The sequence below is a fragment of the Rhinolophus ferrumequinum genome, chromosome 4 (genome assembly GCF_004115265.2).
Source record: "Rhinolophus ferrumequinum isolate MPI-CBG mRhiFer1 chromosome 4, mRhiFer1_v1.p, whole genome shotgun sequence".
In the NCBI taxonomy this organism is placed as follows: Eukaryota; Metazoa; Chordata; class Mammalia; order Chiroptera; family Rhinolophidae; genus Rhinolophus; species Rhinolophus ferrumequinum.
The window spans coordinates 73,116,203-73,133,085 of NC_046287.1; the positions used below are offsets into that span (position 1 = coordinate 73,116,203).

The following is a 16,883-nucleotide window of genomic DNA, read 5'->3' on the forward strand; positions in this document are numbered from 1 at the left end:
AAAGTAAATATAAAACATACAAGGAAATGTATATCAGGTAGTTACGTGTGCCATGCAGAGAATTAAAATACAGTGAAATAATGGTGCCTGTTTTAGACTGGATGGTCAGAGAAGTTTTCTGAAGAGGGAATATTTAAGCAGAAATGTGAATAAGGAGCCAGCTTAAACCAGAATTATTCCAGACTAAGTGAAAGGCCTTAAGAATGGAACTAGCCTGGCATGTTAAAGGAACTGGAGGAGGACTCATGGTTGTAGAACATTTGTGTGAGATGAAATGAGGGAGGCAGGGGCCAGTTATGTAGCACATTATAGGCCATGATTAGAAGTTTGGACTTTGTTTGAAGTTCAAGGGGAAACTCCCAGGAGGGTTTTAAGTAAGAAAGAAAAAGTCTGGTTTGTTGTGGATAATTGATTTTAGAGGGTCAGGAACACAATGAGATCAGATGAGAAATGAAGTGGCTTAGACAAGGATGTGGCACTAGAGATGGGGAGAAATAGACAATTGGGATGTATTTTGGAAGTCACCAGGTTCTATTAATGGTAGACAGGGTTACCTAAAGCATGGCACTAGTTAAGAGAAAGGTCTAGAACAGGAACCCAGGACAAGGTGAGCCAACATTTAGAAGTTGTGCAAAAAACGAAGAGCCAGAGCTGACCAGTAGGAAGGACTGCCAGTAGTGAGCTATGTTGATTGTAACTGTGAGGGTTGAGTAGTCACAGAATAGTATTTTCTGTTAATTGTTTTATCAGTTCCTATTGTCAAATACTTGTTTATTCTGGTTTCTTTTTCACTATTATAAATAATACTTAAATGATTTAGCTAAATTTAAATATATATCACATTTTTATTACAAACGGGATATATGTTATATACTGAAATATAATTAGAAATAATACTTAGACATAGAACTTCTAGCTCTAAGGGTATAAACGTTATTAAGGCTTTTGAGACATCATGTTAAATTGTCTCTCAGAAACGTTTAACAATTTAATTCCTACCAATAGTGAAAGTATGAGACTGGTAAGCAGTACTATTAATTTTGTTTAATAACAATCAATAGGGTAGAGAAGTGTGCAAGCAATGGAAAGTGAAGACTGGACTTTATCTGAGATGGCAGTCTTTTTTACTTTCTAATTTAAAATGGAAATTTTTAAAATTAGAAATGAAAAGACAGTTGTTTCATTCAGGTATGTGAAACTACAAAATATGTTGTCATTGGGCTCATTTCTGACAACCTCTTTGTACTTGTCAATGTATAAGATATGGACAACACAACGTTGTTTCCATATACTTATATTTCTTCCCTCGGTAGAAGTATTGCTTTCATAGGAATATTTTGAGAGAATAGAGATCTTTGAGAAGACAATTATAGAAACAGCTTTCTCTGAAGATTTTATTTTCAGAAAAAGAGAGAGAGAATCATCTGTGTAAGCCCAAATGATTCCATGTAAAAACTGAAAAATTGAGCCTTTTCCTGTGCAACCACAACAGCTCCTACAAGGTTTTTCTATTTGCTTCCTCTTCTCTAATTTTTCAACTCTCCAGCTAGTGTTAGCGCTTAGAAGGCCTTGGCGCTTGCTGATACTTTTTCTGCCCTGAATGCTCTTCTTTAACATACCTGCATGGCTTTTTCCCTAGAATCCTTCAAGTCTTCAGTCAGTTATTCTTTACGTTTTTTCAGTCTCTAGTCATTAGTCAATTACCTTTTTGGTGAGCACATTTCCCCTTACTCCTTACCTGCTTTTCTTTTTCTTCATAGTCCTTATCACCTTCTAACTTATTTAATATTTTGTTTATTTTGTCTCTCTCCCCGTTAAAAATGTAAGTTCCATAAAGTTGGAGATCTAACTCTGTTATGGTCACTAACACTGGTCTTATCACCAGTGCCAAGAGTGGTAGCTGCGTATAATAGTCACTGAATAAATACTTACTGAATGAATTAATAAATGAATGGATCCTTCAAATCTCAACTAATCAAGCTCTTGGGGCTCTAAGAAGTATTGTTTGAAAATAACTGGCCCATAGGATCCAGATGAGATACAACATCACTCAATACAACCTTTACAGCCTGGTCCTGGTCTCTTAACTATTCCTTCCCTCATATCTTGTATCCTACTTGACATTGTTCAAAAAGGCACATTGCCCATGTTACTTCCTTTGCCTGTAATGCTCTTCCCCCATCTCTGTCAGTCTTATCCTTCAGGACTCAGTCCAAATAGTTTTGCATGTTCTGATGGGCAGAATTCCTTCTTCTCTTTCCTGCCCCTGGGATATTTGGTACATGCCTTTATTATAGCACCTATGACAAAGTATCATAATTATTTGTATTTGTCGCCCTACTAGAATAATACCTTTCTAAAGCTCTTAGTACTTGAAATCCAACCAGGACTTCAGAGACTGGATACAGGGAATTTGAGGAGATAAGACAAATACCTCAGTTTCACCAATTTATCTCCCGTTATTTATAAAATATGTATTCTTCCTCAAAAAGACTATTTATATTCCTATAAATTGTAATAATATGCAGATATTCTTATAGAAAGGTAGGTATTTATTTAAGAGTTTGAAACCATTCCCTCAAATTAATTGACTTGAACTAAGTTATTGCTTGGTTTCATCTTAGGCATAGATAACAAAGCGTTGCCTTTCTTCTTTTACAGTTTTGTGAGTAATTTAGTAAATATTTTTAAACTTTTTTTTCTGTTGTTAAAATAGTAGGTATGTTGGTAATATTTATTTCATATATAGTTATTTTCTAAGGTTAAAACAAATCTAAATGATTTAGCTTATTTTAGGGAATACAGCCATCCTCAGTTAGGAAATTTTATTGCATTTACCATTTTGTTTCTGATTTAAGTGACAACCTTTCACAAGTATTCCCTTACTGAGTTGAGCTCTTCAAAAGCTTTGTAAGGGCAACAAAATGAGTAGAACTAATGATTTGATTTTTAACTATTTTATTATGTCTTATTTCACTTTAAATCTTGACTTTTTTGTAGAATTATAGAAACTCTTTGTTAATGTCAGCTTACAGTCACCTACGGTAGACTTCTTGACTCTCTTACCCCGTGAGTCAATAATTGATTTCCCCCCCTAAGAATGGTCAATTTTATTACTTCCTTCTCTCTAGTAGCATAACTTTAATTCATATCCTTTTGCCTAGACTGCCTGTCGTAATAGCTATGGAGTTAATGTTTACTAAGAAAACTCTTTAGCCTTCAAAAGACTTTACCACTGGACCTGGTACACTTTCTCAACTTCATCTCTCTCCATCTAGGTACACTCACTTCAAATTAGTCAACATTTAGCATTCCTGCCATTACTTTTGCACATACTAGCCTACTGTACATGTTGTCACTATAAAAAATACAAAATAACTTTATTCTTTTCTGCCTGGCTGAAATATTTTTTCTTCAGGGATATTTGTTATTGACTCCAATATGCTACCACAGATCCTTATCGCACCTAGTGTGTGCTGCTTTTATGATATTTATTTATTCTGTAAGTAATCAATGTGTCCTGTGAGCTAGCCACTGTGTTGGGTGATAAATGAGAAACAGTCCCTGCAGTTAAAAAGTATTAATATCATCTACTGGACAGTGCATAGCTTTAGTGACTCATATATCTGACTCCTCCTGGTATTCTATCCCTTGAAGACAAGGGACATTCTATCCCTTGCCTTTTTTTCTTTTAATTGCCTGCCTTGACGCATGAATTCTTTTTAAAAAATGGACTTACATCCTTAGATTTAAGGGACCTTAGACATCATCTAATTTGGCCACCTCATTTTACACATTTGTTTAGGAAAAACAAAACTGAAAAAACAAACTTACCCAACTGAAGGTTAAAGGACCTGCCCAAATGAGTAGTGGCAGAAGAGGGCTTAGAACTTTGAGGTTATTGATATATGGGTGTTTTATGGCTACACCTCAGAAAGCTAACCATGATTAGGATTATTATATAGTTTGAACATGCTTCTAATGGAAGATTAAGGAGAAGAGACTTGCCGAAAGTGGCCTGTTAAGAAGTTAGGATAGTGATTCTCTTTGACCTGCATTTTGTAATGTCTAGATACGTTTTTAGTTGTCAGGACTTGAGAGGATGGAGGGTACTACTGGCATCACGTGTGTAGAGAACGGAGTGCTGCTAAACATCCTACAACGCACAAGATGCCAGAGTGCCAGTGTTGAGAAAGCCTGAGAATGTTTGTAAGAGTAATTGGAAGGACCTGAACTAAAAAGAGGAAGACGGACAATATGGAAACTACAGCATGAGTAGTTTCAGAAAGAAAGTGATGAAAAAGTATTGAATCAGCAGCTTCTTTTACTGGCTATTATCTGCTATGGTGGGTCAGAATTTGCAGACTTCAAATTTTGGGAGTGGGAGTTTGGCTAGTCTTTATGAATAAATAATTCCAAATGTATATCTGAAAGTTGAGAAACATCTATGCAAGAAAAATAAAATCTCATATTATGTGGATTAATATTTTTTGAACAGTAGGTAAGTTTGTATGCTAACCAGCTAGGATTTTTCTCAGGAGCACATGGATGAAGTATGTTCTTCTCAACTTCTGACTTCAGTAAGACGCATGGTGTTGACCCTGACCCAGCAAAATGATGAGAGCAAAGAGTTTGTAAAGTTCTTTCATAAACAGCTTGGAAGTATATTACAGGTAAGAGTTTATACTTGTGTGACATCAATATGTACCGTCTGGTTAGGATTTTTTTGGTTATTTTCTGGCATGCTTCTAATGGCATTACACAATTTATTGTAGCATCTAGTTGGGGCGACATTCTGGTATTTTTTGCATATTGTAGCATCTAATTGGGGTGACAATCTGGTATTTTTTAGGTTATTCCTTTAACTGGTTAAAAAAAATTGTATTAGAGCCTGTGTCTTCATTTAATTTGACTATCTCTAAGGCCTATCCCAATTCTAATAAAATTTTGTTTTGATTTTTCTCCTACCTAATAAGAACATTTCAAGTTTGAAATGTTTAGAAAGTATTCTATCGTATTTTCTAAAACAATTTTTTATCAATCTGGGAAATTTTAGAAGCTAGAAACGAGCAATAGTTGTGGAGACTTCTTAGGCTGTAACAGTAACCTTAAATTATGTTAAAGCAGTGATTCTCAACTGGGGTGGCAGTTTTGATTCCCATGAGACATTTAGCTATGTCGGTAGACATTTTGTTGGTCACAACACACAGGGAGGCATCTGGCATCTAATGAGATGTTAATAGTGCCAAGGTTGAGAAACCCTATGTTAAATAAGGATACCTTACTCCATATAATAAACATCTTTACAGTTAAATCCACCCATGTGTTTTTCCATTGAGATAGTTTAGTGATGTGTATTGTTACTCCAGACTAGAAAATACATTTTTCTTTTAGTCTCTATTACAGAATTTTCCTATGAAACTTTTCCTTCTAGTCCTGTGTTTAAATTCGTTTTAGAGACAGTATTATCACTTTGTTAATTTTTTAAAGCCCTAGGTTTGATGCAGATGTCCACCACTATGATTTTCCATTTTATTTTTAAGACTAAAGTATAAATTCTATATAGTTTTTAAATTGTCCTGATTCTATTTAATCTATAATAATACAACTAACATAATTTTTATAAGGAATATAAGGTTTCAGTGGATAATTTTTAGATAAATGTATTTTTATAAATTTAGCTTATTTCTATAGAAAGAAATAACTCTATTTTAGAATCAGTCTGAAAGAGAAATTGTGTATAGTTTAAATACTTTTGTTTATCAAGATCCATGCAGTCCTTCCTTAGTTTTGCCTACTATTATCACAATTGTGGACAAATCTCAAAGTATTATTTGGAAATAAAATTATTTTCTAAGTCTCAGAAAATCAGACTATTTTCATTTTACCCCATCCTGATTTTTCTTTTACCCCATCCTGATTTTTTTTTCCACAAGGGGACGTACATAAAGAATAAAAGTGATGTACATTAAATCTTGCCCAGAGTATTGAAAGTTTTTCATGAGATAGAGCTTAAATTATTTTCATTTTTTTCTTACGAAACCTGTTCAATGAATTTTTTTTTTCACAAAGCACCCAGCATTTGTACTTCTTTCCATGATTGTGCTTGATAAGGTAGATTTTTGGAGGGGAGGGAACACCAGATATCATAGTTATTTGCCTGTAGTCCATATTTTTAGGAAGAAAGAACAAGAAAAGTGGTTTTATTAAGAAAAGAAAAGTCTCAAATAGCACGCAGACTTCATTTGATGATACTGTATTTCAACTTGAATAGAACTAAAATTTTCCAATCCTAAAAAGTAATAAAATTGTTTTTCACAAGGTGAGTATTATAATTCAGACTTGTTCATCATCTGTATTACTTTATCCACAGTTGAAGTTAACTATAATCTTAAAGTGATTTGGTTATCTTTTAATAGGATTCACTGGCAAAATTTGCTGGCAAAAAACTGAAAGACTGTGGAGAAGACCTTCTTGTAGAGATATCTGAAGTGTTGTTTAATGAGTTGGCTTTCTTTAAGCTCATGCAAGATTTGGATAATAATAGTATGACAGTTAAACAGAGATGCAAAAGGAAAATAGAGGCAGCTGGAGTGATACAGTCTTATGCCAAAGAGGTAAATGACACGCATTTTGATTTTAGAAGTAATTATAATTAGCATGTAAATATAGTTCTTGATTATTATTAACTAAAATTATACTTACCCTCAGAAAAGTAGTTTTAAAGTAATACCAGCTAACCAGATTATAAATCAGTACATATGCTAGCCACATGCTGAATCTCAGTGGTAACAGCAGTGGCTGCAGATCAGGAATGCAGATGGGAATTGATGCCTAATGTACATTGTCAGATATCCACTTCCCATTATTTAGGTTTCCAGAGAAGAGAGGATGACAGGGATCCGGTTCTTGACCAACTAGTTGCCTGCCACAGCTATTGCCAACCCCAGTGGCTTCCCTGGGTGTTATATATATCACCCCAGCCAACATACATGCTTATTTATCAGTTAAGATTTTTGTTGCGCGTCCCTCTAGCTTCTTATAACCTGTTAAATTAGTCTTGATTACTTGTGAGATTGAATGGGTTTTTTCCCCTCAACTTGAGGCATTCCAGAAGGCTTTTTCCCTAGACCTGTACCCTTTTTCTTGACTAATAATGAAAGGGAAAGCAGATCAAGACCCAAAACAGAATGAAATAACTCTTCTTCCTTAAATCTAAAGTAGATAAAGTCAAGCCATCTATTTCACACTTTTTATGGTTTTATTCTAGACATAAATAAGTTTCAGATTTCAGCCATTGCTTCGTGCTTGAAGGTTAAAACAGGATGATACCATAACAAATGATTGGAAGGGCTACTTTAGATAGGTAATCGCACCAGGCTCTTTAAGGGGTAAAATAGGAGCTTAAGGTATGAAAGACAAGAAGTTTATAATGAGGATGAAGGGGAAGAGCATGGAAGGTGAAGGAGAGACCTGTAAGTGTAAAGACTAAGGCAGGATTGAGCAGTTTGGAGAAGAGACAGAAGGCCAAGAAAGCAGGAACACATTAAATGAGCTGAGAGTGTAGGCGATAAAGTCACAGAGGTAAGTAAAGCCAAATTACTGGGCCTTAGAAACCGTGGTAAGGACCTGTTTTATTTTGTTCTAAGCCTGATGGGAACCCATGGGAAAGCTCGAAATAGTGGAGTGACATAATCTCAAGTGCAATTTAAAAATTTTGTCTGGGTACCATATTGAACAGGAATTACAGGAGAATAGAGATAGAAGCAGAGAGACCAGTTGTAAGGTTGTTTCAGTAGTCCAGGTAAGAAATGATGTGTCTTAGCTTTGAGTGTGCAACTACAGAGACACTATGATGATTGGGTCAATAAGGCACTGTAATGGTTTAGATGTGGATAATAAAAGTAAAGCACGAGCTGGTTCTTAGTTTTCTGACTTGCACTTTTGAGTGAATGAAGGGCCATTAACAGATTGGGATGGTGGCATTTTGGAAGGAAGGGAATCAAGATTTTTGTTTTGGACTTAGTAAATTTGAGATACCTTTTATGTATCCAAGGGGAAGTTAGTAGGCGGCGTTGCTTTGGTTTTGTTAATTTAAAAGATTTAAATGAAAGAGTTTAATTTACATTTCTAAGAAAGCAATCAACTCTTTGGATGATGGTCAAAACAAGCAGCATTTGTTCAAGTTTACTGAATACCCAAGTGTAATGGTGAAGGTTTACCCCTAAATTCTGTTTAATTGACTTGCTTATAGGCCAAAAGGATTCTTGAAGAGCATGGCTCACCTGCTGGAGAAACTGATGGCAAAGTCAAAGTACGTGCTAATTAATTTGTGACTAAAAATAATGCTTTTGAAACAAAAAGATTAAATGATTTTGCTAGCTTTTACCTTAATGTTTGAGAGCAAAGTATATCATGAAATGTCCTTTCTTCTGATTTTATTTCCTTTTAAAAACAAAACTAAATTGCCAAGTGATTCCTTGTGGTTTTTATTAAATTAATAATGACTTATTTTTATGATAGATTTACTATATGCCTTTTAAAAATCTATTTTAATTACTCAAATTTATTTGTGGCTAGGACAAGGATGTGACTGAAACAGTTAAGCAGACTCAAACATCTGAGTATAATGGTGAGAGTCCCAAAAATGTGAGATCTGATGTTTCTGATCAAGAGGAAGATGAAGAAAGTGAAGAATGTCCAGTGTCTATTAGTAAGTTTAAAAGCTCATGCTAGGTTTATACGCTAGTACTTTATAGGTCTTTTATTGAAACAGTTTGGTGGATTATAATGAATATAGAATTAGGTGTCAGACAACTCTGAATTTGAATTCTAGTGTGACACTGATTAAATTACTTGTCCTTTCTGCATCACAGTTTTTTATAGTACTTACTGTTTTGAAGATTTCATGTTGTATGTAAAGTACTTGTACAATACAGGAATGCAGTAAATTGTGTTAATAGCCATTATTATGACTGAGTGTGACAGATTTCTAAAAATTCTGTTAATCAACTTAGATTTGTCCAAAGCTGAAACTCAGGCTTTGACTAATTATGGAAGTGGAGAAGATGAGAATGAAGATGAAGAAATAGAAGAATTTGAAGAGGGACCTGTAGATGTCCAGACTTCACTTCAGGCTAACACTGAAATTACAGAAGAAAATGAACACGATGATCAGGTATTCCAGTGTGGACTAACACACCTTCCACCAGGCTTATTTTAACTATTAAAGGCACATCGTTTTTAAAGAGGTCAACATTTACAGCTTTTCCATTTTCATTTTCATGAATACAAAGCTTTTCAATATACTTACTGAAATGTGAAACACTGGTTTATTTTGGTATTTAGCAATGTTTAAAGCACTGTAATCTTTTTTTGTGTGACAAGCCGTAAAAACTTTGAGATTACTTTAGAATATCTGGATTTTTAATTTGTCTTTTTCCCACCTATACATGGAAATAGTATGTAACAAAATAAAATCATTCCCTTTCCTACTGGTGCGTCATCCTTCTCCAGAGGCAACACTTTGTATGTGTTTTTCCTGCTGTTTACCGCTGTGTTTTTGAATAATATGCATCTCTGTGTATATTTATTTATTCATTTATGTATTAGGTGTTATCTGTCAACTCCCTATTATAAGTAGGTAAGGATTTTTAGGTCACTTATGACGCCTCATTTAATTATATCTTTTGTTTAATTCTATATATAACCAAATGTTTAGATTTAACCAAACTATGTAAATATTACTGACTGCTGAACTAAGCACATACTGTTTATTGTTTAGTGTTATTTTTTTCATCTGAGTTTAATAATTGTCTCAATTTTTTATTTTCTTTGAACATGTAACCAACTCTTTGTTATGCCCACCAATAGCTGTATAAACCTCTTGGTGGAATTTTCTACATGAACCAATTTGTCTGTTTTGTCCTTTCTGGAGTACTCCCCCTTCCTGCTCCATTCTAAGTTTGGCTCTTAGACCTGCTGAAAATAATGAAAAATAATGGAATCCATAATAATACAGTTCTCTGTATTATTTTGAGGTTGTTTAAGAAGAAAAGGAAACCTTTTTTACTTAGCCATATTGAAATTGCAACCACAGTTTTCTTCTTGAAACACTTTTAGATGATATTTTTAAATTCCCTTGTCTGAGGTCAGGTTAAGCATAAGTCATACATGAGCCTGGGAATCTCTATTGTTATTTTTATTAGATCTCTGATTCTGGAAGCCAGTGTTTGTCTTTCTCTTTCTTGGTTTATTACCTCATTTTGGTGGGGCACATCTTCCAGGAATTCTCTAGGAAAGAGTGAGTAAAAGATAAATATTTTGAGTTTTTACATGTCTAAGAAAATCTTAATTCTTCCATGGTGAAAATCATTTTCCCTCAGATTTTTTAAGGTATGGCTTCTTTATCTTCCAGTTTTCAATGTTGCTGTTGACAAGACGAGTGCCTTCTTAGTTCTGATCCTTTGTGTATACCTTTTTTTCTTTCCTACTCCAGAAGCTTCCTGGAGTTCTGAAATTTTACAAGGATACAGTACATTGTTGCAGGTCTCTTTTCATTCACTATATTGGGTACTCAGTGGGTCTTTTCAGTCTATATCATGCCCTTCAGTTTGGTAAATTTTCTTCATTTTTTTCCCCACCATGTTTTCTTTCCTTCTGGAATTAACATTACCAGACATTATTAGCCCTTGTGGATTGAGCTCCTAATTTTTTCTTTTCTTCCTTTTATTGTCGTATTGCTCTATTTTACTTTCTGGGAGATTTCTTTGACCTTAATACTTAAATGAAATTATTTTTATTTCAGGTGTCATATATTTTTAATTTCTAAATCCTTTTTTTCTGATTGTTACTTTTTTATAGCACCCTGTTACTTCATGGAGGCAATATCTTCTCTTACCACCTGGAGGCTTTCTTCAAATGTCTGCTATTCCGTCAGTGCTTATTTTAAAGAATGATATACCAAAAAGCTGCTTGGAGTTCTTTTGGGCTTCACTGTAGGGCAGTTGGATAGACAGTTAGCTTTTTGATAGAAACTCCCAAATGTCAGTATCTATTGGTCTTGTCTCTGGGGTGGTTCAGTTTCTCCAAAGAAGGGTCCTCTAAGGACCCTTGGTTGCTGGTATTCTAGAGCCAAATGTGAGAATGGAGTTGAGGGTCCCATCATTATACAGACTTGCACTGAATCCCTCTGTTTTCAGTATGACACTTTACCCTGTCCTTATTCATGCTTTCCTTACCCTAGCTCTACCCCTGATGGCCCCCAGGCCTGAGACTTAATAGTTCAATTTCTTCAAAATGTAAACTTCCATTTTCTGTTGAAGTTGGGAGAGGGAACCTAGGTGTCCACATTTTTCTTAAACAACTTCAAACGACACCTGCCACCCTCTTTTCATCACCAACTCCCACCCCATCACAGTGTACATTTTTTTCTAGAGTCTGGCACTTCCAATTATGAGGTGAATCTCAGTTTTGTTTTCTACTACTAAAGGTGCTTAGTTTTGTTCAGCTTTCTCGCCTCCTGGTCAGTTCCTCTTTCATTCACTTACATCTACATATGAACAGATGTAAGTTTTATTTAAGATAGAGTCTACACTGAAAATAAAAATAGTGGAATCTATAATATTCCAGTTCTCTGTGTTATCTTGAGGTTGTTTAAGAAGAAGAGAAAACCTTTTTACTTAGCCATCTTGAAATTGCAACCATAGCCTCGTTGAAATACTTAGAAGATATTTTAAAATTCCTGTGTATGAAGGTCTCAGGTTGAACAAAAGCCACATACTACCAACCATCTTTTGTATAGTGACCATATATTTTAAATAGGCCCTGCTATCAAGACACTTCTTTTTCCTTTTAGGTTCTACAACAGGACTTTGCAAAATCAGCAGAAAGCAAAAATGTCCTATCAGAACAAGAACCCACTACTAGTAAAGGTAAGAAATCCAAATAAGTATTCAATTTTAAGATGATTTAAAGTGCCTTTTATGTGCTTAAAATTAAATTCTTAGCTAATGGAAGTTTGAAGGTATTTTGGATCTAATATATGTCTTTTTTCTCCCTCTAAAAACATTGTAGAAAACATGAGGGCTTTGTTTCTGCCAGCTGCCGTTAAAGAAAGTTGACATAAACACACAGAAAAATTCTGCAAGGAAGACATCATTAGATACAAATGTGGAGGATTTTTTTAAAATATGCATTCCTGGGCCTTAACTCCTGACAACCTTGTGTCATTAGAAATAGGGTAGATTTTAGGAATCTAATTTTAAAACTATCCCTAGATGAATCTGATCAACTAACTTTAGGAACTATTGACAAGGAAAATTTGTAGTTGCCTTTTCTTTTGGTCTTAAATGTCTTGATTATTCTGATTCATACATACTGTCTTTTTGGGGGGTAATAGTAAAACTTAAGAACTGGTGTATTACGCTAATGTTAAGACTTTCTTTTAATGACAGATGACCAAGATAGCACCCCTGTGAAACCATGTTACCTCAATATCTTGGAAAATGAGCAACCTCCAAATAGTACTGTCCAAAAGGACTCACTTACTACCATTGATTCATCTAAACAACCTAACGCTTTGCCGTTACCTTTACCTGAAATCGAAACCTTGGTGCCTAAAGTCAAAGAAGTTAAATCTGCTCAGGAAACTCCTGAAAGCTCTCTGGCTGGAAGTCCTGATACTGAATCTCCAGTGTTAGTAAATGCCTATGTATGTATCATTTATATTTCTTAATATTTCTGCATTTTACTTCAGTGAATATTTCTTCATTTTCAGGATAACATTTTAGCATGTATACACAACCCCGCTTTGTGTTTAGGTTTGGAAACTGTTGGAATATTTTAATTTCTTAATTCAAACTTATTTTAAACTTGAAGGTGATTATAAATTAAGACGACCGTCTCAAAACCTAGAAGTTATTCTACTTATTATAATTTTGAGAACCAAAGAGATGAATTTTAGGAGGCAACCTTGAGTGAGCTCATATCAAGTTCAGATCTGAAGAGATAAAGTAATGATTCTTGAATCATCATTTGACTACCCATACATGACTTCTCAACTATTTAGAATATTTCATAAATCTTTGATAAACCTGAAAGTTTACATTTGGGATGGGAAATAAAACAATGTAACAGCAATAGAGTCCTTATCTCTATACAGTGAATGACAGAAATAGGCTAGCATATCTGCACTTACAATGTAAGTAGGACCTTTGTTTCAATAATTTTATAGCAAGTGGGTTATTTTTTGGATACTTGGGTTGTATGTATTTTATATACTTTGTCTTATCAACAAAAATGAAGGGACTTACAATTACTTTTTAGGTCTAAGGAATGTGTTTCACATTTTTTAATATAGATTTTCTTCCCAAGCATATATTTACAGTTATGATAATTTTTTACAGTTAATTTATAATTTTTTACAGATAATTACAGATAATTTACAATTATGATACAGTTTCATAATTTCTAAGAGAGGGGGCTTATAATGTTTCAAAAACATTAGTGGAAAGAGTAACGTTTAACTCTTGTTTGTTTCACTACCAGTAAAATTATGCACTTAAAACTCTGAAAGTTACCTGTTAGATTTATTCTTATTATCATTTGATGAGTGTGTAGAGTCGCTATAGGAAGTACTGAATTAAAATTAAGTTCAAGTTAGAATATAGAGGGTCTTGAATTCAATTTTAGGCAGGGAAGATATTCGAAGTCATGATTTTTAGATGAATCTGATGACTGTATGAGATATGTTGTCAAGGAAGCAAATGTTTGGAGGTTCCGTTATATAAACAAAATACAAACTAAATGAAAGATGAGTGAGAAATGTTTCAAAAAAAAGAAAAGCCTAAGGTTTCTACTTGGGTAATCAGTATAATGATGATACTATTAAAAAATCAGAAAGGAGAACTAGGAAAATAATTCAAATTTCAGAAAAACAGCATGAGGTGATCGCAAAAATTAGTTCTAAATTTATACCTCATCTTTCTATTTGAGCCTCCACAGAATGGATATTGAAAATCGGTAAATGTTTACTTATAGTCTGCTGGATACCGCTCTGATGTATTCTGTAAACATTAAGAAACAAGAGTTCTAATTATTTTAGCCCTCAGTATAACTCGACTATTTCTCCCTCTAACCTGTATAAACTGACTCTTGGAGAAAATGAAAAAAGCACAATAGTACGCTCAACATCTCCAGGTGTGGAGCCTTTCCTGTGAACTCTAGATTTGTTTTATTCATAGAGTTTGAATATATAAGAAAACCAAGTATAGAATTACTAAAGTATACTTATGTGTAAGAATCCACTCTGTCTCTTGGCATGGATGACTTTAATTTTGACCCAGAGATAGAGTGGATTGATTGCCTTCATTATATATAATTTGTTTATCATACAGGAAGCAGAATCTGGTAACATAAGTCAAAAATCTGATGAAGAAGACTTTGTGAAAGTTGAAGATTTACCACTTAAACTGACAATATATTCAGAGGTACTTGGCTCTCTTTAATTAAAATTATCTTTATATCTATATATAAAATTATCTTTATATATAACAAACACTGTTAAGATGAAAATCATTTTGTATTTTTTATCTTTCCAAAGGCAGATCTAAGAAGTAAAATGGTAGAAGAAGAACAGAAAAACCATTTATCTGGTGAAATATTATGTGAAATGCAGACTGAAGAATTAGCTGGGAATTCTCAGACACTAAAAGAACCTGGTATGAGTTAACCAATTTTAACCACATCATGTTGAAAATTACTCAATCTTGATGCCATCATTTTGTTTTGTTTTTTAAATGCACTACTAGTACCTGGAAGATTTAAGCCAAATATTGGAAAGGAAACAATTCTGTAAAAATTTTAGTTCAGCTTCCTAATTTATAAAATAATATTATCAGATAAGTTTTTCTATTTTTAAAATTTTCAGTTTTAGCAAAGTAATATATGCACATAGTTTAAGAAAGGAAGGTACAAAAGAGTTAATGATAATTGTCAAGAGCCCATTGTTTTTAATTGTTGGTTTTTGTTCTTTTGGAGGAGACCCTCTGTCTCAATATAATATTCTTATAATTTTTCTTAATTTAAAAATTTAGATATTTCTTACCTCCCAAATGAAAAGTGGGTATTTAGATCTATGTCTCCTTTAAGTGTTCATATTGTTTTTTTCATTTGTTACCTTTGTTATTTTTAATATACAGAGGGTACCAAAAAAATGTATACACATTTTAAGAAAGGAAGAAAGCTGTATCAAAATTGTAATACTCAATATATACTGATAACAAAAGATGAATACCACTCACATGTATACATTTTTTTTGGCACCCCTGGTATATGTTTTCTAGTTTCATGAAGTGTGGTCATGAACTGCTCCTTCCCTCTTGATTTTGCCTTCTCTGTTCAGTTTTAGTCATACTCTTACATTATTGTGGTTATTAAACTAAAATCACTTACATTTTATTTTTATAACTATTATCTTCTATGTTTTTCAGAAGATTATTCTATGTAAATGTGATTTATTGCAGAGCCAAGTGATAGTCCCAGATTTCCTTCTTTATGAGTCTAATAGCACAACCCTGGGCAACTCGGAGAGCGTTTCTTGGATCGAGGTCAAAAGATTTGTTACTGTCTATCAACTCATCAATTAATTAAAATAACATACAATTTTTTATTTTTGTTTTTCTGGAAATGGGGTGAAGAGAAGGGCAGACCAAATATCAAACCTTCAGTTAATTTCCCAGAGTTCAGCCCCGTTCTGCTTGTTAGAATCTCACCTGCTGCCCGTCTCAGAGAGTGTCTTGGCTGCAGCTTCTTCCCCTCTCACTGCCTCCCTCTGCTTTCACCTTTCTGGGAATCTGTTATCTCGTGTCCTCTGTTCTTTCAGAACCATTCTTCTTCTGTTGTTCTGGATTTATTCATTTTTTTAGTTCTTTGCTTTTTTTTTTTCCAGTGTGGGCTTTTTTTTGTTGTTGTTGGAGAGACAGGAAGTATCTGCTCAGCTTGCCATCTTAAATCCTCACGTGTTCTTTTTAAACTCTTGACTGTGTGTTATCAGGGAATTATTGTAGTAAACTAAGTATTTCCTTTGTAATAACTATATTAAAAGTGAAAGCATTAATGAAAACAATATTAAATTCTAGTAATATCTTAATTCAGTAAGTGGTTTATAAGGCATTATCATTTTGTTTCAGAGACACTGGGAACCCAAAGCACATGAGATGTCTTCAGAGGCTCATCTGACTCTCTCTACATAGTCAATGCATATATGAAAATGGTTCTAAATAAACATCTTTTGATCTGTATAAAAATGTAAATTAATTCGACACTGCATTTTTGGTAGGTGTGTTAATTTCTGCCCATGGCAGTTTAAAACACCAGAAACTACATTCTAAACAAATTCAGTCCTTGATACACTGAGGGTTTTTTTCTTTCTTACTTTTTTTTTGGTCTTGATTTTTTTATCCCATTGTGATGTTTGGTAATGTTAAATTTAAAATATAGTTTTAAATAAAGTTTGGACTTATCTGTAAAGTATCTTTTTTGGAAATTATGTTGAATTCTATACAGCAAGTCACTGTTCTATATAATTAGACTATTCAAAGAAGAGCAGTGGTCAAGAGTTAAGAGAAATACACTATTTATTATAAAGCCCAGCCATTAGGCTAGGCTTCCAGATAATGCCAGTGTTACTGTTATTGGCTCTAATGTCCTTTTAGTCTTATTCCTGTGCAACAATAGGGCAGGTTATAAAGGTTTCCAGGATATCTGTGAAGTTACTGTAGAATATATATTAATATTCTATTCAAACTGGGTTAAGTTTAGGACACGTCTTTAGTACCTAGAACTTAACATAATTATCAATTAGATAAGTATTTTCCACAATT

General features: G+C 33.7%; 1 protein-coding gene across 26 annotated transcripts in view; it reads left to right on the forward strand.

Annotated features, from left to right (window-relative positions):
• The window catches only part of PCM1 (pericentriolar material 1), a 79,422-nt gene extending 62,889 nt beyond the window's left edge, over positions 1-16,533 (forward strand). For 19 of the 26 annotated variants that reach the window (XM_033104087.1, XM_033104083.1, XM_033104086.1 and 16 more), the window contains 10 exons: positions 4,539-4,673; positions 6,420-6,617; positions 8,255-8,314; positions 8,581-8,713; positions 9,018-9,178; positions 11,858-11,933; positions 12,438-12,712; positions 14,397-14,489; positions 14,603-14,720; positions 16,191-16,533. In XM_033104087.1, coding sequence (XP_032959978.1) covers positions 4,539-4,673; positions 6,420-6,617; positions 8,255-8,314; positions 8,581-8,713; positions 9,018-9,178; positions 11,858-11,933; positions 12,438-12,712; positions 14,397-14,489; positions 14,603-14,720; positions 16,191-16,216 — 1,275 coding nt within the window. In that variant the 3' untranslated portion in view covers positions 16,217-16,533. The remainder of the gene's footprint in view (positions 1-4,538; positions 4,674-6,419; positions 6,618-8,254; positions 8,315-8,580; positions 8,714-9,017; positions 9,179-11,857; positions 11,934-12,437; positions 12,713-14,396; positions 14,490-14,602; positions 14,721-16,190) is intronic. The other 7 variants (XM_033104081.1, XM_033104084.1, XM_033104090.1 and 4 more) reach the window with 1 other exon arrangement.
• The last annotated feature ends 350 nt before the right edge of the window (positions 16,534-16,883 follow it).